At 36.7% G+C, this 26154-nt stretch overlaps 1 protein-coding gene across 2 annotated transcripts in view; it reads right to left on the bottom strand.

The window, feature by feature from the left end:
- The window catches only part of TMTC2 (transmembrane O-mannosyltransferase targeting cadherins 2), a 470409-nt gene that overhangs the window by 38847 nt on the left and 405408 nt on the right, over window positions 1-26154 (bottom strand). For both annotated transcript variants that reach the window (XM_064491564.1, XM_010975092.3), the window contains 2 exons: window positions 20691-20805; window positions 9318-9381 (listed from right to left, as the gene is read on the bottom strand). In XM_064491564.1, coding sequence (XP_064347634.1) covers window positions 9318-9381; window positions 20691-20805 — 179 coding nt within the window. The remainder of the gene's footprint in view (window positions 1-9317; window positions 9382-20690; window positions 20806-26154) is intronic.

The raw sequence follows: 26154 nt of genomic DNA, 5'->3' as shown, positions 1-26154 counted from the left end.
AGTTACCACTCACTCTTCAAAAGGGCAAATGCGTCATAATACATCATAACACGTCACAATGTCATAAAGCTCTATTTCTGGGAATTACGTCAGTAGAGATCTCACTTGAGAAAGCGACACAACAAAAAATGGAGATGAAAACCGCAAAGGAATAGTGAGAGTTAGTCAAATATAAATGTCCTATTCCTAAGAAATTGAGTTCTCTATATTTTTTGATGTAACCACAATGCGGGATCAGGATAGCTGATAAAACTCGGAATACTGCACCACACTGGCCATTTGTTGGAACTTGGTATCTAAGGAAGTAACAGCTGATTTTAAGACAAAGAAAAAAATTTTGCAGCATACACGCTTTTTCGCCTCCTTAAAGATGTCATTATTTTCAGCTATTTTCTAGGGTTTGTTAGCAAAGACAATCTTACAGCAATATACTGAAGCAAATTTTTCTTACGTGGATAAAGAGAAACTCTTAATTCTGACATTATCTAGGGACAAGAAGTTTAACACTGTAACAACTCAGTCTGGGGAAACAATGTCCGGGATGACGCAGACTCTCTAAGACTAAAGGAGACAGATGCCCCTGAACCCCCTCTTTGACTAAGCCTCATCCTTGGGCCTTTTCTTAGGCTCAAGCTGTAGTAAGAAGTCTACTAAGTCAACTGAGTTAGACTTGCCCCACTCCTGGTATCTGATCACACTGGCTGGGGCCTTCGGCTAGACTTCTGTTAAGTTGCTTATCAAGAATCTCCCTGCCCTTGATGTCCCTTAGTAATTCTCAGTCCACTGACCATCCCCAGCTGCCCCTGCCGTATCCCAGGTTGAACCTTGTCTCTCTCCCCTACTTCCACAGTCTTGACTTATTCCATAGTCCTGAATAAAGTCTTCCTTACTATTTTTATAAGCATCAGAATATATTTTTTTTCCTTTAACAAAGACACAGCACGTTCAAGAATAAAGTCATCTACCAATCTTTGAATTTTTCAGGATCTGCCCAACTTTTACTTGTCTTGAGGGTAAAGTATAAAATAATTTTTATCTGTAGATGTGAGAGTACAGATAGATAACAAGGAATTAGGAGCAGAGGAAACAAAAACAGGAGCGGAATGTTACAGAACAATCCAAAGAGGGAGGGGGTGAAGATTCAGACACAATTTTTGTGTCAGGCAGCATTTTTGTCAATGTTTCCATGCATATTTAGAGAAACACGACCCCATATGGCCAATCAAGGATCAGAAACATAAATGTCTCAAAGGTTAAGGGAAATGGGGGAGGACAGCTGTGGAAATAACCAAAGGGGATTATGAGGAATGTGGTGTTTGGGGGTAGTGGGGAGGTCACATCCTTGTGGTGGTGGCAGCTACTGGTCCACCCAGGTTGATACTCCCAGGTATGAATGTGGGCTAACGTGGTTAGATCAGCTGAGTTAAAACAAAAATAAAAACAAAACAAAACAAAACAAAACAGAAAAAACCCCAAAACTCAGGAATTCAGTGTCTCTGGAGGAGAAGGGACTAAATGAAATTTTAGTGTGTGGTCCCACAATTCAAACAATTATAGCCATAAATCTATGCAAAAGATACCCCCACAAAGAAATGTGAGTAAAAACAAACATGCTTGGATTTAGGGAACATAATTAAGTGGAATTTCCCAAAGGTTTTGATGTTCCTCAACCCCAAAGTACTCAAGCTGATTTACTTTATAGCCAAGAGCCACGAGTTCCTGCCCAGGCCTGACATCCCCCTCACCGCCCCCCCCCACTTCTGGTTGTGAATCTAAAATACACACACAACGCATACACACACTTTCAAAAAGTGGTGCTCAGAAATGACTGCATGTGGACTATGATGAATAACAATACCCGGAGGATGGGAAAATGTAAAGTCAGCTTCGTTCAGCCCAGATATCTGACCCCAGTCTAGGCGACAACAAGCCCACACCAACAGTCAGTAAACAAGTGGGTTGTACGAACCATCTGTGTCTCCTAAGCCCAAAGAGCTATTATACAAGATGATAAACAAAAGAAAAACAGTAACCACTTCAGAAATACATTTTTTTCCCCTGGTTTATCTAACATTTTGGAAAGAGAAGTGTACTATAAAGCAACGACAACTTAGGCAGGACAGAAAAGAACGCACCAAAAACTCAACTTTGTAACTTGTCAGAAGAAAAGCAACATCTAAATAATTTGGAAATAGGATCTACAGGAGAAAAGGGCTTGAAGGGGTGTGATGGGACTGAAACTGATCTTGGCATAAGTGAAGTTCTCAGGGAAGTGAGCATCTGTTTTGCTGAAATTAGATGAGAAGAATTAGACATTTGATTTCTACTGCTGGGTTCATAAATATACATAATAACAATGAGATGAAGCCTGTTCATGAACTGAAGTAGAATTAGGGTTTGCTGACTTAATCTGGGTATGTGTGAATAAATATTAGTCTATTTCAATGACATCTCTGGCTCCATTTAGTAATAAAAGCAGGTAAAAGGTAGGGGAAGCTGAAGACGATTTCTCCCTCATGGAACCCTATTTATTCTGGGTTTGCCAACTTACTCCATTTTCTGACTGTAAAACAGATAGAAATATTTGAAACTGAAGTGCCTAGTGAGAGTGGGAAATCTATTTGCACTATGAAACACATTTTCCTCATAAAGTCAATCTGATGATTCTGGGATCCGTATATTACTAATGCCTGAAAGTCAAGAGGCACACGGTATGTAATTTTCCCACATCACAGAAGCTTGTGGAAAGTTTTGGAAGAGGCCATATGGTTTTTCCTCCATTTACAAGCAGAAATGTGGTTTAACTGCTTCTCAGACAAATTATTATTAATGCTGTCATTTCCACTCCCCCAACGAAACAGCAATCTCAGTAATACCCCCTCTGCCCCAAATCCCTTATATGGTCAAATCTGAATCTGTTTAAGTTAATTTCATGCTTTCTTATTCTAATTAGGGTTGAGGAATATCTTTGTCATCAGAAGACAACTATAACTCAGAATATTTTCTATCTCTTCTATCAGAAGGTAATTCTTAACCTTTTCCCCCAGATCCTAATCTTAGTGGTTATTTCTACAGCAGAGCCATCTCTCCCGATCCCATTCCACTACCATATTTACCATAAAAAAGGGCAGTCCAAATTGAAAGTAGTGTACTATAGAATCCACGTACTAGCTCGTAACACAGTTTCACTCTTACGGTAAGCTCATTTCTTTGAATCTCATATTTCTCATTTGATCTTTTGACATATAATCATTGCTAAAGAGCTCAAATAGCATCAGCTTTGGTTTCATAATAATGCTCTGATATAATTTGTGTCCTAAGTGCCTGGGAGAGGTATAATGCATGCGTGTAATTTTCTATTGTATAATCTGATCCTTGGAACACATTCCCCTTGAATTCCTATGTCATGAATGCACATTGGAAAACATTTATGAAATAGTATACATAATAGAGATATAAAAGGTGAAGCCAACATCTAGCATAAAAGTCAGAGAGCTGAATCAAAATTAGAAGTAATCTACTGGTGGTTTGAAATTTCTAACCTCATATTTAAACACACACACACACACCCTTTAACACCTGTCTTTAGTATTAAATAAATACATACTTAATATCTCTTTGGTATGGCCCTCTTTCATTTCCACTTACTTACAGAAGTTTATACTCTCTGCTTCCCATTCTCTGTTTCCTCAACGCCTTAAAACCTCCTGCCCATGTCATTTGCATGAAACTGAACTCGTGAAGGTGGTCAGTGTCACCTTATCCTCCAAAATCAAATGGCTTTCTCAGCCCTCTTTTTCTTTACTGTTTAGGAGCAATGGAAACTGCTCACCAGTGATGATTTCTACATCCTGCTGTTGCCTTATGTCTTCTGTGCCCCATATTCCAAATGCAGAGATGCTCAGGGGTGTGAAACTGGCTCTCTTCTCTCTTGGACATTCTCTCCTTTGATCATCTTATTCACGGCTTTGAGGCTATCTCCTTCCTGCAAATGAATCTCACTTCTCTGTCCCTAAAGATGGCCTTTCCCCTATCGCCCACTTGATAGGAATGTACCACAGAAAATTAGAACATCCTCCCTCTCACTTAGAATCTGCTTGGTCCAAACTTAACACATTCCTCTTAAAACAAACACAGTCTTTTGTCCTATTTTTGTGCAGGATATTTTCCCCCCAACGCTTAGTGGGCCAATAAATTTTCTTATTCATATCCTACAAATAATCTGCATATTTCCCCTGCATGTTCTTTTCCATTCTGCTGTGTTTCTGTACTTTAGGATCTATTATGCCTTCTGTCTACACTATTATAATGACCTTTTATTTGGTTTTCCCAAAGCTGCATCTCCCATCTCTACTTTCTCAAATGCAATACACATTCTTCATTACATCATATAAATGGCCATCCTAAATTCCCACTTTCAATACATCATCCTGCTTAACTTAATCCTAGATTACAAACTCCTCATTCTTAGCGTGGTAGTCAATGCCTTTTATCTGATTTTCTATTATTTGGCAGTTCTATTGCCCCTACCTTTTCTCTCTGCCTCGACTCCCCTCACTGGCAGCGTTAACCACATACGCTTACTGATTTCTGAGGCCATGTCCTCGTTCAGTCACATGCCTCTACCTGCCAGAATTCTCTCCTTTCTTCTCCTCCTGTTAAGATCTTCACCTATAAACATCCAATCATTTCAAGATTCTCTAAGTTTGCCAACTCTGACTCAACGTCTTCTAGGATCAATCCAGCTGAAAGTAATTTTTTCTCTCCTGTGTCCTTTTCCAACCCCTAGCTTACATCACTCACAGAGTACTTTCGTAGCATCATTTACCACCCGAAGCGTGAGGATTTGGATCTGTGTGTCCTCTCCTCTACTCTCTCCCCACATTAGATAGCACATTTCTCAAGGTCAGGGTTAATTTTTCATACCTTTGAAATCCTACTGCACTTGGCATAGAGCTTTACACAATGTTGGAACTTGATTAAAAAAAAAAAGAAGAAGAAGTTGAATGAATTCAGACCTAAAACAACTATAGGTAGAAAAATACAAATTCTAGAGACCTGATCATTAGGAAATACCCTCTTCCAACTCTAGAGTTTATTAAAAGCCAAGTAGAAGTAAGTGACTTTGTACTATGCAAATTCCCCAACCTTCTCATTTTTAAAAAAAATTAAAAATTCATAAATTAATGCAGAAATTGGTTTACTTCCCACAGGAGGAACAAAACAGTTTCCTTTTAATGTTCCTTCCAGTCCTCAAGAGTCAGCAGTTTTTGATGTGTGTAAGTAGGAGAGAAGACACAGAAAAGTATTGCCTTTTTAAAGTAACTGCCACAGAAAGATCGATTTTATTTATAAAAATGGCAAACTGAAAGTGTGCAAACTTAAAATGGCAATTTTAGGAAAGAGCTTTCCCACTAGAAAAATGTTTTAATATGAGGTTTAATTTTAGAGCAATCACCCTCGACAAACAAAAATTTTTCTGGTGTCATTTCTGTAATAAATATATTTCTCTAAATGTGTACTTCAGTAAATGGCAATGTATTAAATATCCCTGATGAAGAGACAATGTCAGAATCTAAAAGTTAAAATTACATGTGCATGCTAATTTAGATTTGTCATTATTTTAGCATTTGGTCACCAGAATTCTTTGTATATGAAATAATCCAAAAAGTCAATTAATAATTTTAAAGTAAGTTGTACAGAAAAATAAGGCTTTTGTAGAATAGAAAAAATAAAGCAATTCATCATGGGACATATTGAAGAAGTGGAATAGGTATTTTACTAAGAAAGAAATCCATCCTACAGGTAATCAATAATCTTCTTAATATGATGATAATAAGTGCTCATGCACAAGAGTTGCAATCACTAATTGTCCTTTGCATAGTCATGATCTGACATGAGCAAGGCTGAAACATCCACAGAGTCCTCATACAGAGCTGCTGATTATTGTAGTTGAAACTAAACAATAGAAGAAAATGCTCTATGAAAAATAAGGGTAAAATTAGATTATAGTGTAGACAAGGAAAATAGAAAAGCTAGTGAAACTAAAAGAGGGAATAATGGGGGGAGGGTATAGCTCAGTGGTAGAGCAAACGCGTAGCACGCACGAGGTCCTGGGTTTAGTCCTCAGTACCTCCATTAAAAAAAAAGTGGAATAAGTTTGTTTTCTATGTCTGTGAGTCTGTTTCTGTTCTGCAAATGAGTTCATTTGTGTCTTTTTTTTTTTTTTAGATTCTGCATAAAAGTGATATCATATGGTATTTTTCTTTCTCTTTCTGGCTTACTTCACTTAGAATGATGATCTTTAGGTCCAAGGAGAAAATGGGAGTTCAAGATTTGCAGATACTAATTGCTAAATATAAAATAGATTTTATACAACTTTCTACTGTATAGCACAGGGAACTATACTCACTCTTATTGTGATCTACAATGAAAAAGAATGTGAAAAGGAATACACGTATGTATATGGATGACTGAAACGTTATGCTGTGCACCAGAAATTGACACAACATTGTAAACTGACTATACTTTAATAAAAAAAAGTGGGCAAAAAAAAGGGAATAAGAGTTGAGGTCTGTTTACTATGTTCTCATATAAACAGGTAACTCAAATATATTAAAGTACAGAAATAACATAGAATCTTTTTATGACAAAAGGAATAAACAGCTATAAACAAGATAAATGTCAGATGGATGCTTTAATTTAGATCACATGCTAACTGCTAATAAATCATTACTTGGGGCTGTTGTTTAAATCAATCTCTTCATTTCAGAATAGAAACCTATACTATTGTCAAGGTTTCTATTTTATCAGTGACAACTTGGTGGCATCTTACTTTCCTACATTTTGTACAGACACCCAAACACAATTCATAAAACAGATTAGGGGGAGACCACATCTGTTGCTCCAGCAACTGTAATATCAGTTATCTATTGTTAAATATAAACTTCCTATTCTATCCAAATCTACAAAATATTTAATTCATTGCTGCCAGATAAGGAAAATATTATTTAAATAAATGCATTTTTCCAAAGCAATCTGCAGCATGTTTATAACGAAAGTTTTTTAAGGTTTCAGAAAAAGTGGCTTCAAGTGGGAGATTAAATATTGATTTTATGATTTGGCCAGTCATTTAAAATACATAATCTCATAAGTCAGGCTTACATCTTCTAGTGCTTCATTGTCTTTTTCATTTTGTAGGTAAGGTCAGAGAGTTCAGACAGCCCTTCTCTGGCTAATCCACTACAACGCGCTGAAGAAAACCATCTGATCGATGACTTAACAAAAATAAAAGTGACAGTCAAGCTACTCAACAAATAAAGGTTGAACTTATCATTCAGAGTATGTGTGTGTGTATAAGAAGTATTATATCATTGTATTAATCAATGTGAAGGGAAAACAGAAGGGAAAGGAGGGAGGGCGGGAGAAAGGAAAGAAGGAAGGAAGGAAGAAAAAGGAGGAAGGAAAGAAAGACAGTAAGAAAGACAAAAAAACTCTGGGTCCTGTCTTCAATGAATTTATATTAGTAAGTTAAAGGTCTAAAATCCAACCCTTTTCTTAGAAATGCTACATAAAGATGTCCAAACTCGGGGGTTTACAAAGCCGTGCCTCTAGGGTACCTTCCCCTGCCCGTCCTAATTCCCTGTTTCTGCTCCATTTTTCTCCAGCGCACTTACCACAGTAAGACATACTATAGACTTCACTTATCTGCTCTGCTCAGTCTCCTCGCCATTAGATTATAAGATCCTAAGGGGCAGAGACACCTGCCAGTTGTGTTCACTGCTGGGTATCCAGTGCTTGTGTTCACTGCTGGGTATCCAGTATCTAGTGTCTGGCACTTAACAGGAGCTCACTAAATATTTTATGAATAAATAAATGAGAGGACCATTATTGTTTCGGTTTCCTAGACTTCTGGCTTACATTTTCTTTCTAAGATATAACTGCATTTTTACCATCAAATTTTCTCTTATGCACACCAGCAGCCTGGGTTACAATGTGATTCTACTTTCTAGCTGTGGTACTGGGTGAGTTGTTAATTTCTCTGAACTTCAGCAGAATGGGGATCACAGAAGTATCTGTGGGTTGTTGGAGAAATGAATGAGAGAAGTCACATGAAGTACTCAGCACAATGTTCAACACATAAGTGTTTAACAAATTTTAGTGGTTATTGTTCTTACTATTATAACTAGTAAATTGTCCTCTTCTGTTGCAAACAGCTTATTGATTCTTAAAGCACTTCATAATTAATGAAAGTGGGGACATTTAGATTCAGGACTAAGGTTTACATGATTGAGTCTCCTGAAAAAAAGTTAACTTCCTATACGGGTTGCTTTCAGGAAAGATTAATCCTTCTCTTGTGCTCCCACAGGACTGTCTATACCTCTGTGTACGAACCGCCACATTGTATTTCAATTAGTTGATTATGTTCAATCTTCTCTGCTACACTGTGTGGTCTTTTAGGGTATAAAATTTCTGTATCCTATCACAAAGCAGGCATTCTATAGATGTTTGCCCAAAGAATGAGTTACCGTAAAGATGAGACTGATTCTATTATTTGTAGTTGCATCACATGTACACTTTCATTACTGTTTGAAAATTACATTTCTCAACAGACAGTATAGATCTAGAGAGCAGGGCAGAGGTTTTAGAGTCGGAGAGTGATGCAGGGCAGCGTGTGTGAGGATAAAAGCAATGCCCTGGAATTCAGTGATGGACTGTGAATAAAGAAGGGCTTAGAAGACCCATATAAAACCAGTTCTTATTTTCTCATAAATGGTTACTCTATTTCAATAGTAATGATCTCATTTATATCCATCTTACTTTATGAAAGTGTGACTACCCAGGGAAAAATTCTAATAAAAACATACTTGATCAAGTTGAAAAGCACAGTTATTAGAAATGAAGACTGGGGAAATGGAAAGAAACCCCCAGCTTCAGGTTTGACTCTATGTAAGAATCAAAAAAAATTTGAAATGTGAGGAAGTCCACAGGTATGTAACACCACAGCAAAAATACTTTCGAAGAACTCATTTTAAAAGTCATCCAGATGCAAAATACTGAATAATGCTAAAACCTGTATTCAAATGTTGAAAATTTACAGTGCTTCACACAGGATAGTAAACAGCAATTTGTACCTCTGGAAAAAGAAAGACACTGGAGATGGGCAGATTTTACCGTTGCATCAGCCATTTAGCGCGTATTCAAAATAAAAGATCAGAGAGAAAAATCCCCAGGATCATAAGGCTTCTATGCCTCAAACTCTCACCTGCTGTGAGTCTATCCCTCTGAGTCATGCTTCTCATTAGGAAGGTACTTACATTAGGCCTCAGCCTGGCCGCCAGATCATAATACTTCTCAGCTGCTTCGTTGAGGCTAGCCTGTCTGTTAAAAAAAAAAAAAGGCAATCAAATTATATCATTTATTTTAAAATTACAGATAGGTGAACAGAATCATTATGCAGCAAAATCATATTAACTTTAAAAAATTATAATCATGCCAATCAAATAATATGTTGACTAAGCAGTAAAAGGTCATTAAAAGTTGAATGCACACCTGTACACCAGAAACTAACACAACACTGTCAATCGACGATATTTCAAAAAAAATTTAATGCACACAGTGGTCTTTAAGGCACACAGTGGTCTTTAAGGCATTGTAAATAGCTCAACATAACCCTATTCAGTAGGTATCATTATTTTAAACTTACATATTAGGAATTAGAAATGCTATTTTCCTTTCCCAAGCTAACCCAGATAATATATTACAGGGTTGGGATTCTCTGACTTCAATACAATGTCCCAGAAAAATCTTAATTTTTAAAAACAAACTCAAGATTATTATTTTGTTGCTTTTGTTTTATGAAAATAGTGACTATTTGCAGGTTAAAAAAAAAAAAAGTCCTGTATCTATCTAGACAGCTACTCTTTTTCCAATTCAGGAGGGAAACCTTCCATTGTGTATAGTCTATAGAAGGAAAAAAATTAAAAAAAAAAAGGTCAGTCTCCTCTCTTTGCTCTCTGGCCACCAGGGTAGATGCATGGCATTGCCTAAGCTAGTGGAATGTTCTTACTTAGGACTTGCATTCCTGAGTGAGTGACAGGAAAATGAAGGGATGGCTAGAATTTGCTCACGAGGGTGGATGCAACCAGGCTGTGTCCTGGTCAAACTCCTTCCCTCAGGAGCTGCTATTGGATGTCCTGCTTTTTTACAGGAAGAGGCTGGGCGACCTTGTTTCTGGCTGATTCAAGCTGTGTCTTCCAGCCAGCAGTGAATTCTGTAATTCCCACAGCCTTCAAATAGCTACAGTCAGCTTCTTTAAATTACCAACAAACACCATGAGTAAGTGGCACAGTTGATGTACACAAATAAAATGCACACTGAACCTGACAGATAAGTTTGTGCATTGTCTCTTCTTGTAGTTCACAGTAAACCCCTTGGTTCAGCCAACTGGTTAGCAGAAGAAATCAAAGGTCTGAATCCTGCGTAAGCCCAGCCAATTAGCCATCAAAACACAGTATGTTTTTCGATCATGACACACTGCTTCAGAAAACCTTCCAAGATGGTAGGTGGTAAGAGCTAGAAGCTCTTGCAGATTGTGCTGTAGTTTGGTGACCATATTTGTCGGGTAGAGAACGCTATAGAAAAAGGACAAATTCAACTTCATGATCATGTAGATAGCTCAACTATGACGTGAACAGTAGTACTTAATGCCTTGGGGTCCTGTCATTAAAATGGAGGGTTCTCTTGAAACTGTGATGTTAAAGAAGCTTTTCAGACAAGATGATGGCAAAGAGATCAGGAATAGAGGAGAAACAAAAATTAATTTTCTCAATTAGAAAACCACATTCAAGTTTTAAAAGAGAAGGCAAACTAGCCATATCTATAAAATTGAATTTGCACTTTGGTCAAGGCAGATAAGAACTATAAAGACATATGCCATGCAACCAAATAAATTACGGGAATAAGTGATGATAACATCTCTCGAGAACAGGACAATTTTTTTTTTAATTTTTAAAGGAAAAATAATTAGAAACACTGCCATTTTTAATGGGGTTATAGAGAAAGTAAAACCCTTGACTTAAGGCTCTAGTGGACTCATGACATGTTACAATGTGCTGTTGCAATTTATATTCTCATAAATGTTGAAGTTCAATTTCAATATGTCAAAAAAAGTACTTTAGTCTGGAATGAAACAGTAAAAATTCTCTCGCTAGGGTATTTAATGATGGTTTCCTCCACCAAGCTATAGAATCACTTTGGTTCAGATTCATTTGGAAATTTGAACCAGAATTTGTTAGGTCATGCCCTGGAAGGGTTTTCTCCAGAGGAAAATAAAAGGCATGGAGGTAGGAAACGAGAGTAACTTAATACTACAAAGAAGTAATTGACTTTGAAGCAGATCAACCAATAGACGTCTAACATAGAAAGCACAGCTACTATTAATATTCATTTTTGTGGACAATCAAACTCAAGGATAGATAAGGATCAAAAGAGAAAACAAGGAATTCACTAGGTAAAATGTCTTTAAAATAATAATCAATGAAATTGAAAAAAGGCTTTTCCCCCTAAAAATGGTATGTTTTTCAAGTCTTCACTGTCTTCAGTCTTCAATTGTCAAAGAAAAATCTCTAGTTTAGAAGATTAAGTTTCTTAAGCCAGAAGTAGAATTGATGATATTCTAATGAAATAAAAATAGAGATAGTAGAACTTACTAGATTTATTATATAACTGAAAATTAATTTTGATTCTAGGACTTGGTTTCTAAAATTAAATGGTTTTTTTATTGACTACTAATCAGTGGGCATTTGTGGCAACACATGGAAAACTGTAGGGAAAAGAGTATGTCCATTTTGTCCATGGAATCTTCATGGATAACCTGGTTTTACGCTCTACAAAGAGAGAAAATGCATGAGGAGCTGTCCGGTGTCTACTTTACGGCGTAAGCTCTACCGCATACTCCCCTCTGCAAGAAGCATCCTGGGAGTGCTTAATAAATTTTAATTGCAAAGTGATTGAGTCATTAATCAACATTTGAAAACTGAGGAAATTAACAATATTCTACCTATTGCTTAGGGCATTCTATTAAATATTGTCTAGACATCAACCACTGGATTGTTAGAGACTGATTGCCAGACTCAGGTTCCCGGGACTATTGGGATCAAACTATTTAAAGAAGCTGATAAAATATATTTTTCCTAAATACCCATATTTTCTCTTTGTTCACTCTGTCCTTTCTGGGACAGTAAATTCTCTGTCTATGTATCACTGAAAAAATTCCATGGATTACTCCATTTTCCAGTTGCATCAATACCATGAATAAATTGCTATTATTAACCACATTTCAAACGTGATTAAAATGAGGCTTGGAGATGTTGATTACTCCCCCAAGGTAATACAGCAGGTAAGTGATTGAGCTTGGAATCAAGTACTCTAATGCAAAATAGCTGAACAACAGGATATTTGTAAGAACCAGGATGTAGCAGAAGGACATGTAATACACTGTTCTGTGGCAGATGACTGTAACAATTCCTACATCAAATACTAAGCAAGGAATAAAGCATTCTTTTTGATTATTATTTTTTAAATGGTGATTTAGATGTCAGAAATGAGGTGTGAAAAGGGGCAAACAGGGAGAACACCTGCAATCACAGGTTTCACTTTCTGTCCAACCCCAGCTCCCAAGCTGACAGCCGGGAGCTTCACCTGACCCAGGTGAGCAGAGGACAGTTTTCAGAACAAACAGGGTGAAGTGGACTTCTGAGTTCTGTCCCATGTACCTCGCCCTCTCCCAGAAAGGGGGGGAAAGGGAGGAACTTAAGGGAAAGGCAAAGAAATAGGGAATGAGACAAAGCAAGAACTGTGTTTGGAGACTTACTTTCTTACCCCTATGATCTCCCATGTTTGGTGGGAGGGTGGTCACAGTTAGACAGAGGGAGGAACCATGAGTTTCTGACGAGTCCAAGTAGAAGACTTGGAAGGTGGGGAAAGGGGAAAGCTGTTGGCTCTGCCAAGAGATCCCCTAGGCCATATGGATGCAAGCTTGTGTTCTGGCCACAGCACACTTTACAAAGGCCAGGAATGAAATGGTGAGTAAGAAAAATTACTCTTACCAGCAAACAGCACTGGGTCCAGATGGGGAACTATCCTCATTTAACACGTCACCCTGAGAGTCGACATTACGTCCTGTATCTAGAGAATACAGATGTAATCACTATGCCAACAGTAGACTGATCAACTGGAGACCCATGGAGGCTCCTTGCTCACCATGAACTCCTGTCCACTGTGGACGCGGGGCCCTCTCCCTCTGCCGCGATCTGTGGCTCCTCAGAGCCAGCAAACACACAGAGCTAGTGAAAGCCTAGATAGTGTCTGTAGACTGGACTACGGAGCAAACCTTGAATTCTGAAGAAACTGCTGCATTAGGTTGTTTATATTCATGACGTCTTTAGATTCAGTTTTTCCACCATCAGTGAAAAGGTAGGCTCAGAGCGAAAACAAACAGTAACAAAAGTCACAAACAAATGTCCTCATTCGATTACTACAAAATTCTGTTTTTGCACATGGGACTACGAAACTTACATCTGTTAAAAAATATAGAAATACATTTCACACAGCTAATGCCTCTCTCTGGTATTATTTTATGACAAAAAAAGTATCTTTTGGAACACAGGGTTAGGGCTCAATACCCTTGTAAGAAAAGATGTATAAAAGAAATCTGGGAATCAATTACATTATAAAACAACAACTTAATATACCCTGTAAAATGTTTGAGGAGAATCTGATTAAAAGAATCATTGATGATTACCTACGTTTGTATGTATTCTGTGAGGATTATAAAAATTAAAGGTTGGCAAATTTAAAATCACTTCCTTGAAAAACTAAAAAATAAAAACTCAAGTAGCATTGAGAAGACTACTTAAATATAATTATTAACAGTTGTAAATTGTCAATCTTGAATTAAAATTATTTAATATGGATAATGACCACTGTTTGACTCATACAAAAGATAATATTTTATTAAATAAAGTCTTGGTGATTATTTTCAAGGATAACTTATGAGCAGCATTTTTTTTTTCAAGAACTAGATCTATTTGTTCCTATATCATGAAAGTAGAGTGAACCAGTAGCAAAGATATCCTGGGTCCCTGCCAACTTGCTAAACTTACACTTAGCTGTAAGTTACTCAAAGCAGAGCTAAATTTTAATTCTAGTTGATAAACTGTACAGTAGCAACAGCAGTAGAACAGAAACAAACAAGAACATAAAAATGTAGAGAAAATCTTAAAATAGCAAAACCAGAGTCACATATATGTAAAAATAATGAAGCAGAAAAGGGCCTTATAATGAAACTCCTAGAATACACCATTTATGATCATCAAGCCTTCTTAAATAAAACTTTGTCAGGACATCATGACCTGTAGGCAACCGTTGCAACACTAAATATAAAGAACAGAGAGGCAGAGGAAACGGAGCAGTAACAGGAAAAGACTGCTGTTGGTTTAGTGTTAGAAAAATATTCCTTGAAGTTAGAAATTGCTTGATGCGCCCGTTAAGAGTTTGAGACCATTCTTTCATGGCCTCAAATCTTTCAGGGCTGCTAAGGACAGGTGAAGCTGATATCTAGAAAGATTACTAATGTACTGGATATTGGTAATGTCAACTCTAACATTCCTCTATAGCAAATTACTTATGTTCAAGGTGAAATGCTCGGGTGGGGATAAGGGGTTGAGAGGGATGAGAAGGAAAGGCAAGACGGACCTTGCCTGCAGGGGTGGTCCAAGAACCAACATCATAAGCAACACCTGGGACTTGTTAGATGGGTAAAACCTCAGGCAGGCACCATCCAAACGCAAGAAATCAGAATATGCAGTTTCACAAGATCTCCGGGTGACTGACATATATATTCATGGCAGAGGGGCACTGGGTAGGGAAACGTCTACCTCCAACCTCATCTGCCACGCCCCTTTCCTTTAAAGACCTTATAACCCATGACTACCTAGTTGAAATAAGCCCCTCTTGACCAAAAGTTTGTGATAAACTACAATTTATAAGCAGAAAACCCAGTAATTTTTCAAGTGGTCTCTGGTAATCTGGAAGTGTCAAAGAAGCAAGCAAATGGCTTAAAGGGCCTTGGAAATGCATCTATCTCCAATGTCCAACCTGTATATGCGTGCGTGTGCGTGTGTGTGTGTGTGTGTGTTTTCACAATCTGCGCCGAGAAAATAGAATGATTTTGATCCTTTATCACTTAAAAACTTGAATTTTATGTCACTTTCAGTGAAATTATTTGAGAATGAAAATTGAAAGGTAATTCTTTCTCATATATTCACTCTACTCTCTAGAAGCTAGAGAAACCATGGGAACCAGTTGGTAGAGTGCAATTTTGCTTTCTTTACTTTAGGAAGCAGTGACGATGTGGGCCCTTACACCTGGAAAAAAGGTAACTGCACGCTTATCTCAGCAGTGTGTCCTTCTTCAGACAACATACTATGATGGTATTTCTAAAATCTTAATATCCCTTTGGGAGTACAGACTTAAATTTCTCTCTCCTATGGCTATAAATCTACTTTCTAAAATTAACTATAAAGGGATAATTTAATAACTTTGGAAAGATCTTACTATGTAAGACTTACACATTTGATGACCTATTATTCTCTATAAATCCTGTTTCCATTAATAAACTGAGGAATCACAGCTTCTAGGTAATCCCCCAGTTACAAAGATATGAGGGAGCCAAAGAGACACAGTGAAAACAGTATTATACTTGGTCAGAATACACTAAGTTTAAATTTCAGCTTTGCCAACTGTGGGAAATAGCAATCTTCTTTGACCTTCAGTCTCTTCTTCATCTGTAAAACGGGACTAGTGGTGTCTATTTCACATATATGCAATTATAACTAAGAGGGTGACATATAAAATAAAAAATATGGTGCCAGGCAGATAGGAGATACTCCAATAAATGCTACTTTTGTTCCTTCATTACCCTGTAAGTGGATTAAAAACAAAAACAAAAACAACTTTCCACCACAGCCCATGAAAACTGTGAATAAGTTAAGTCTGTTTTAGTGCCTCTAGACTTCCTCTCAGGTGTAAAATACCTTCCTGCACTTTCTAGCTTCCCCAGTTCTGGGAGAACATTGAATAAACCCATTCATACTTCTAACAGAATAACTGATTCAGTGATTTCCTTTCCCAACTCTATAGACATACCTCTACTTAGTTTTAGTATTTTAAAATCTTTTGATATTTTCCTTTGATGATAACCAATCTGCTTTTTTTTTTTTATGCTCTCATCTGGAAACATTCAGTACTTTTTCCATTTTATTTTAAGTACTAAAAGTGTCAACACGTGTGGTCAACATTCATTATGTGAAGCCATTCAACATCTGTGATCACCCTCCCTGGAAATATATTTGGTAATTGGCCATAATGTGGGTCCTGTCTTCCTGAACCAGGCAGAAACCAGAAATTCCCTCATCTTCCAACTTTCTTTCAGCCAAGGTATCAGCACATGACCCAGATTCCACCAATCACAGGCAACCTCAAAAGACTCAAAGTCAGACGAAAGCATCATGGGGAGACAGCTGCACCCAGAAGAATCATCTTCTAATGAACATGGTGCTTGCTCTACTTGGTTCCTCGTGGGTGGTGGTGGGAGAGCTCCAGACTGGAAAAGCTGCTAAGCCTCAAGGAAAGCCTGGTGGTTAGGCATTATTTCTGGCTGTGTAGAGTGCTCTCGAGCCTGTGGGAGAGTCTGGGGGCTATAGAAGATTCTACAGTAAATCCTGTTTCTGCTTAAACTGCTAAGAGTGGATGCTTTTGTTTGCAAGTAAAAACCGTGACCCATACAAGTAGACAATTTTAGGAGCAGATTTATTTTCATTAATTTTGCTTTCAATATGATGATTAAAGACCTTCATCTTATCTTGGAAATTTTCTCTATTTATTGATGATTGCTTATCTGCTCCATGTTCTCCTTCAGAAATTTTCTATTTACATTAACTTTATATAACTAAACAAATGTAATTATATATGTATATATGCTGTATATAACTACATACCCATATATACAGCTTACAATTATACACATATTTATATATACACAGACAAAAGTATATATCACATATTACATAAACACTACACATATACTATACATGTGTATATATTTAACTGTATATATACAACTATAGTTGTATATACTACATATAATTGTACAAACATACGTATATGAGTATATATACACTATTATCAATCTATCCTCAATCTTTCATCCTTTCAGTTATCATTTTCATGTTTTTAGTATTCTCCATTAAGTTCTAAGAAAATATATATAACCTAAATTATCAACCTAGCAATTTTACATTGCCTTCACTGTACTTATTAACTCAGAAAGTCTATTAATTGCTTAGTAATATTTTATGTTATATATAGCTCCTCTTTCCAATCTATTTTATTTTCACAGATATACTCTGTATCAGTTAGGTCAGGTTAGGGTACCCTGCGATAATAAACACGTCCTAAATCTCAGTGAATTAAGACAAAATTTATTTTGCACTCAGTCAGCCTGTCCAGTGTAGGGGAGAGGGGAGGTTTGTCTCTCTTTGCTTATTTCAGCATCTATTTCCACAATTTCCAAGTCAGAAAAAGGGAAAAGCACTGACTTTTACAGTTTTGGCTCAGAAGTGACATACATCACATTCACACGCAATGACCCCAATAAGACCTACGAAGTTCTTCAACTTGTAAGAAGGCAGGAAAGTGCAATCCTATTATGCCTTCCAAAGGTGAAAGGCCAAATATATTTGGTGAATAGCATCAGTATTTCCTTATCACACAGTGTTCTTGCCAATCACTGTGACAACAGGAATTAGAAATGTTTTAACACCAGACAGAAAAGATCTTTATCCATGATTGGGAATTAAATGGGTCTGTTAGAAATTTCTGAAACTTCAAGCCTCTTGAAGGTTCCAATAAGATAAAGATTTTACTCCTTGATGGCCTCTTCCAAGTAGGATGACTTTTTTTTTTTTTCCCGGCATTTGTGATAAACAGGTTTTTTTCCTCATTAATAGATTCTTTGGGTCATTTCATTGAGAAATAGTCAAGGAAAGAGAAGTTAAATAAGTGTGCTTCAAACCCTATCTTGAACTGTAACATTTTCTAAATCGCTGATTTTGGATGTTAGGTCAATCATGAATCTGGCTAACCAAGACACAACCAGGGAGACATCTGCCCTCTCTCACACCCAACTGATGACCAAACCTTGCCAATACTGTCTCCTCTGAATATCTTAGAAAAGAACACAGCTCTTGAAGAAAATATTAATACCAACTCAGTTTAGAACAATTTGGCATCCCCAGGGTGCCATGTTAGATGTAACATTGAATAAGCAAAATCTTGGCAGCTAACCATTCTGATAAGGCTGTATTCAAGGGAAAAACTAATAACCTTTCTTATTCTTTTCAGCAAAGTCCAAAATGCTCTTGATTAATAAAGAAAGACGCTGGGGTTCAGCTTGCACAGTAAGCATTCAAGAAATACTTGAATTTGTCAGAGATGAAAAAATAAGTAAAAACATTCATAGGGACTGCCACCGAGTTGAACATGATATGGCCAGGCTGCTGTGGTCATACTTGCAATCAATATAGGAAGGCACTGACTGAATGTAAGTTAATGAGGAATGCAGACTGCAGAAAGCTAGAGAAGGTTTTGAAAAAGAAATCCTAAAGATTTCAACATTGCCAACGTATAACAAAAACTTTCCGCTGGTTTCTAGCACTATGGTAACTAAGGTAAAGTTACCAACGATAAATTTAACAAGGACATTTTTTAAAATGTTCTTATAACGTGTTTCCACTGGTAGACCTTGAATTTCAGCTACTGATATACTAGGTAGCAAAACGCCTTGCTGATGAAAGTATCTATTATGATTAAGATGAATTAGCTTGTAGAAACTTGTGCGTTCTCATCCTTGCAAATGTTTTGTTGTGATTAAAAGCACAGTATTTTATTCATGAAGAACACAAAAGTCCTCTTTCCAATAACAGCACCTAACCTTGTCATGTAAAATTACAGTGTCTTTTGAAAATTATCCTCCCATTGAAGGTTCTTGCAAACTGGCTACAGTTTATTTTAAAAATGTATCAACAACAAATTGAACCCTGATTTCTCCTTGTAGATATCTGCACTAATATGGAGTGAGGGTATGCAACTGAAACCTCACAGTACATGCTTTCCACTCAAATAAATTTTGAATTTTTTATTTAAAACTTACTAAAAGCCAAGGAGGAAACCACTAAAATACAGTTATAACAATAATCTCAAATTATAAATCCAAGGTAATCTATAAAACCTGCTTTAACTATTGGTTCCTGGGGAAGATGGGTAGGTAGAAGGCTGTGGTTATAAAAGGACAAGAGGTATGCTTGTGGTGATGGAAATCGTCTACATTTTGACTGGAGTGATGGATACATAAAACAATACATGTGATAAAAGTGCACACAAGTAAATACACACAGATACAAAGATACACAGGGGTACAAGTAAAACTGGGGAAACCCAATAAAACCAGTAGGTGGACTGCATCAATGTCAATTTCTTGGTTTTGAGACTGACCATATGGTAGTTCTATAAGATACTACCATTGGGGAAACTGGATAAATGGTTATAGGAACTTTTCTGTGTTATTTCTTAACTGCATGCAAATCTACAATGATCTCAAAAAAAAATTTTTTTAATGTTCCTCTACTTTTCTCAAAAGTCCATGTTTTAAAACCATCTAAATGTGGACCAACTCCTCTGTTATTTTCCGTCTAATGTAAGAGTAATCTACATAATTAGAAACTTGTCCCTAGAAACCAGGCTCAGAGCTCATAGTGTGAACATCACCTAATGAAGCATGTAAGTGGAGATTTAACAAAGTGAAATCCAGACGAGAGTGTGTGAAAAGGGGTATATGTATGGCTAATAGAACGAATAATACTTTTTAAACAACTGTTTAAAACATTTGAGTTTCTTAAAACATTCTTCTTTAAACACATTGACTTTCATTTTATATTCACAAAATAATTGTTGATCTGCCTTTTAATCGTTTTGCCATTACTGTAATTAGCTTTCAAAATAATCTTTCTGAAAACATAAGCACTAATGGTCTAAAAACATATTGTTTCAATATATAGCAGCAGTGCCAATTATAGGGCCATTCTGAGAATTTCATAGGCCTTAAGTATATTTGTATTTTATAATCAGCTCCACTACCAAGCATAATAAAATGTATCCACATGCCCTAGTCAATATAATTAATATAAAATCACATATACTGAGATGCAGTTGACTAACTGACATAATATTTAGCTTTGGAGACACTGAACTAGATAGATACTAATTTCAATTTTGCAATTTTCTTTTTGTGTTTTAAGGCCAATAATTTTTGAAGGAAAGGGGAAAGGGACCCTAATAATTTTCAGAGAGTCCTAAAAGCTCATATATCCCATGTGCTGTGCACATAAACAATAATGAATTAAACAGACCTAATTTTAACACGGTTAAGTAGCATAATTCTCTTAATTCTCTTTCAAAATGTGCAATAAGGTGGTACGGTACAGAAATTAATATAATTAATTTAATTCTATTAGTTTTATATAATTAAAGCTATAGTGTGGGTCTTTTAAGGTACAGTGGCAAAAGCTAACCTGAGCATGTGGGCAGCATTGAAGACCACATCAAACTCTGTGCTGTCCAGTTCAGCTGCTTTTTTTGCCATCTCGGCTGCTTCTATGAGGCGAGCTTCTTCCAGAAGAAACTGACCTGCAAAGTAGGAAGTCAAGTGAGTTTAAACTTGGAATAATAATCCTGTGAAACAATTAAAGCTGCTATAAGCGAAAAGTTTAAGTACAGTGGGAAGGCTGATACAAAGCAAAGATTTATGCGTGCCCGACATCTGTGTGCTTATTATTCAGTCACATTTTATATGCTTTTTCCTTCATTGCAGGACATCCCATTGTACCCAGTGTGGTACATTAACAACATTTTTTTCCTTACAAATCCTCCATAGACTACTGAGGCAAGAAATAAAATGAACAAATTTAGGGATATATTACAAATATGAACATTTTAAAAATACATACATAAAAAAGACTGCTGGGAAGATTATGTTTTCTGATGGTCAAAGTGTTTGCAGTTGAAGGCACTATATTAGCTCCACTGCTAAATCTACAGCCTGGGTGTAACTTATTTCAATAAGCCACCAATCAACTGGTTTAAACATCATTTGTTGCACCTATAAAGTTGTCACTACAATAATCATATGTTGTACCACTAGTATAAAATTTAATTATTAGCTTTAAGCCTCTGAGATCCTAAGATGATAGATGCTTTGTAGGAAAAAAAAAAGATACATTACAAGATACATTTGATTTTAATTACTGGTCCTTTAAAACAGCTTCTGTCTCTGATGCATATGCACAAACAGGGCTATCTCTACTGATTAATGTAACTGATTTAAGTTACATTAAAATTGTTAAAAGAACAAAAAAAGGTTGGTTTAGCATTACCTTAATTAGGTCGACTAATAAACATGGAAGAAATACTGACAAACTCAGATTTTTGAGATTACTTTCACGTTAGTTTTGCAAGGTTAGGATTATTGTGCATAGAATTACATAATTCTTTAAAACTGTACCTCGAGAACTGTTATATGATACTATCCCAGAATCATACTGTAAATTCAAAGAAAACAACATAAAAGTTGGGCCCAATTTTAAGGCTGTAAGTAAACAGAGAGAACAGGCTGCTTTTTTATAGCTGGGGATTTATTAACAGCAAAAGTAATGATGTTAAGCCTTATCTGATACAGATACTAAAATGAAAATCTAATCAACAGATGACAGAGATACACAGAAACCATTCGCACAGCTGACAGGCTTCAGTTATTTTCTAAAAGAGATACTGGGGATTGAACCCAGGACCTCGTGCATGCTAAGGACACACTCTACCACTGAGCTATGCCCTCCCCACTTACAGTTGTTTTCTATTTATTATTTCTTTTTGCTCTGAGATTCCTGTTTGCTTAAAGTTTAAGACTTAAACTGTATGGAAAATAGTTATAAAAATGATTTGCAAATCCCAAGCTACACATGGAAACAGAAAAACTTTAAGACTGGTAAGTCCTCCCGCCCCATGCCTGTTAGAAGAGCCCACTGTTTACGGCTTATCTAATAAATTTACCAATTGTCTTCTGACCTCAAGGACCAGTTCTTGCGATACAAGGGGAAATTTTCCATTTTAAGGATTTACACTAAACCGCAGCCACTGCTTCTACCTTGGCATTTCTAAACTTCAGTTGGGAAAGAGTGGTAAGTAAAGACAGACCTGGGATTCTCATCCTATTTTTTAAAAGGAAGAGACACAAGTTTTCAGACCAGGAGTTGGAGATCCTTCAGTTATTTCTATAAAAAGTTTTGTATTACTTTCTTAGTTTGTCACCTAACATTTGGTGCCTTTCTCATCTCCCAAAACAAGCATAATTGTTGGGTCAAAAAATAATTAAGAAAACAGTTGTAAGCAGTTGTGTTTATAAGTAGAAAAATGTATTACTTATGAAATTCATGTAGAGGTTAACTTACAAACATGTTGATATGAAATTCAACTTAAAGTATATGTGGTTTTAAAAAAGTAAAGTAAAAATCAGATATTCTGTGGCATACTGAATAATTAATATCTCCTCATTTATATCTTAGTAAAGGACCCTAGGCTAACCTCATTTTTCAGTTAGTTATGTTTATTAGAGATTAAAAAAATTAAAAGAATATTAATTGCTACCTGTTTTCAAGGCATATATATCTAATTAAATGCATTCATAAATATATTAATTAGTCATGTGATATTTAAACAAAGAATAACAGAGGAATTTATTGTTCTTTTTCATTTTCAGACAGCTATTCATTCTAAAATATATTCTGTATTAATAGTTAGGAAAATGCAACAATGAATGGAATAATTAAGGTTATTTTCTTAAAATTCATTACTCCAGATGGTAGAGGGAAAAGGAGATATATTAGCTCTGGTTAAAAAAAAAAAAAAAGAAAAGAAAAAGAGGAATGATGTCTATACTGTCCATACATAAACAGAGAGGGGCAGTGACAAGAAGTCTAAGTGAAGAAGACAGTGATATTCAGTGGCTAACAGGACAGTTTACATGCAAGTTTCAGGGCAGAGCCTTTCAAGTTTTGTTAATGCTGAACACTTCTCCGATGCTCATCAATAAAAATTCATTAGCTAGCTGTGTAAAATCAAATATACAATTTTTAAAGTATTTCCTTATGCCACAGAACATACACTTTGTAGCAGCTTCCAAGATCTCAGAGCTACATTTAAAACAGTAGAATTCATTTAACTGTATTAACACTCAGGAAAAAAAAAAAAAAAACAGTTACACAACACATTAGTAAGGTATTTGCCTAACTCCCACCATTTTGTTCTCGACGGGGCCACATATCTCAGTAGTCCAGCGTTAGCATTCTGCTCTGATAAAGGTATAAAACATTATGGAGTGTGAATCATTTGGGATCTTTTTTTCTAACTGAATTTGAAAATCTGAACCAAAGGTGAAAGTAAATGATCATTCTGCTATGTTATACAATAATTGTTTGTTGCAAGAGTCCACAATTGATGGAAAATAGTCACAAGGATTTCAAACACACAGAATCAGCATAAACAAGGAAACAAAGACATACTAGGTTTCTTCTAAATAATTATCTGAAAGAGCCTACACTGGTATGTTATCAGGGGACTAACAGGAAACACAATTTGCCCTTTCTCCTCAAAGACTTCACCTCAGATCACTCCTCTGCCCCCAGCTTCTTCTGTTATTGCTCCCACTGGACCCTGGCTCTAGACTCTGAACTACTTCCACTTACCTTAGTCCCTTAATCTGATGTTTCACAACCTTATTTGTCCTGAACTCTCATTCTCTAAGGTTTCTCTGCCGTGCCCTACCCCAGCCTCCAGTCCGGTCTTGCCTATCTATTGCAATAGGATACCTTTCATTTTTATTCCCTAAAACATGTCCTCCTTGGTGAATCCTTCTTTGACCATTTTCCAAGTGTTAGAACTACTTATGATGTAAGTTCACTGTAACATAACTTACCAGCTAAACTAGAGCACTTAAAAGAGTGAAAGGGAGTGGTATTATTAATTGTGCTGGAACAAGGGGGGATAAACCAGAATTGTCCCAGTATGGCTGCTCCACTTACAGCCTATGTGCTAGGGCTGTGGATCTCGGTCCTCCCATCTTGGTTGCTCCTCTAAAGTGAACTGTTTTACACAATAAGGCACTGATTTATTGTTAGGAGAAATGATCAATACTAGCAAGTGAGACAGAGGTGCTCTCCATCAAAGAACATAAAGTCGTGCCCAACAAGACTGAGCCAGGTCCTGAAGCCAGGTGGGTAGGAGCTGCTATGGGGGTTCCGGGGGTAGGGGGGCAGACTACAAGTTGCAGCCAGGACACCACAGGGACTGAAGGGCGTTAGAAAAGAAAAGCAAGAAAACTTGAGGAGGGCAGGCATTCTGGGGAGTCTACCGGCATTGGTGGTTTCTGTAAAGCCTGAAAGGTTGCCCACTTCAGTGGTTCTCCAGCTTTAGTGCACATAGAATCTCCCGGAGGACTTGATAAATAAAACAGGGAGCAAGGCCCCATGCCCAGAGTTTCAGATGTAGCGGGTCTGGGTCACAGCCTGCAATCTGCACTTTTAACAAGTTCCCAGCTGATGCTGATGCTGCCAGTCCAGTGCCCACAGCTGGGGAACCAGGTGTCTTATGGGAACAGGAAAGGTGTTTTGTACCATACTCTGGACTCCATGTCTGGCATTAGCTACCAGTTAGACAGAGTTCTTCTGCTAGTCACCTGCATGTGGCATCCTCTTCCTCATATTATGGGCATAATGACCAGGTTCCACATACATGTGGAGCTAGAAATATACATGTGTATGAATCAGATATCCTTATTACATATACCTTTACCCTTTTAAACTCAAAATAAGGAGATTGCAGAGTTTTATCCCACATTTGTGGAATGACCTCTGAGAAATCATTTCTCTTTTCTACAGTACAGATAAACACATTCTTGGGTTTGATAATTGAGTAGAATTTCAAATAAAGAAACCACAAAAATTTAAGTAAAATACATCTTGTTCTCCTGGGTGCATCGTGTGACCACACAGTATCATTATTTCTTTGGTTTGTAATTTGTCTTACCCAAGTTAATTATCATCATTTAATTTGTCTCCAATCAAAGGGATGAAAAAAAACAAGATGAGAAGTTGTCAAGAACAACAACAATGAAAAGACATTCAAACAGGGAAAAATAGAAGAGGATATAAAAAGAAAAAGCATTTGCTAGAGGTCCAGGTATGAAGAGTATCAATCTCCCCCCAGGGCTAAAATGGGAAAAGAGAAAAAGCCATCAACAGTTCTGGGCTCAACTGTTTTGGCATTAAAAGAGGTCTCCCATTTCCTCTCTGGACAAGTCTCTAACTGAACAATTCAAATCACTTGGTAGATTTTTACCAACATAGCAATATGACAATCCTATGAAGATCAATATTTCATTAATTCCTGGATTTAAATAGCTGTGTGAAAAGTAGAAATCCATAAAATTATAAAGCTGGCCCTAAGCAATAGGCTCAAATTCTTCTTTGGAAAAGTTCTGCATAGAAATTCCCTAGATGAGTTGGGACTATCATTTCTTACTAAAAAAAAAATATGAAACATTGACTGGTATGATCAATGCAACTAAAGTCAGGAGCTAAAACAATCTGCAATCAACGCTGTGATGATCCAATTCTCTTCAGGAAAAATCATTCATACATAGCTTTAAAAAATGTTCGAAGAAAATGAAAAATCTTATTTATAAAATAACAGCTAGAACATAGCATTTGCATGAAAAGAGCTCCCCTTGGGAGACGACATCAGATCATCAAAATGTATCCAGAACCGTCTTTTACTGATACCACCTTATCTCAAGCCATCATACCTCCCCACAACCCCAGATCACAGCAATCACTTCCTAACTGGTCTCCACACTTCTGCCCTGGTTCTACAGGGTATTCTCAACACAGCAGTCAGAGAGGTTCTGTCAGATCCTGCCCCTCTCCA

This window comes from Camelus dromedarius, chromosome 11, assembly GCF_036321535.1.
Source record: "Camelus dromedarius isolate mCamDro1 chromosome 11, mCamDro1.pat, whole genome shotgun sequence".
Lineage (NCBI taxonomy): Eukaryota > Metazoa > Chordata > Mammalia > Artiodactyla > Camelidae > Camelus > Camelus dromedarius.
This window is presented reverse-complemented; position numbering and strand designations above follow the sequence as displayed.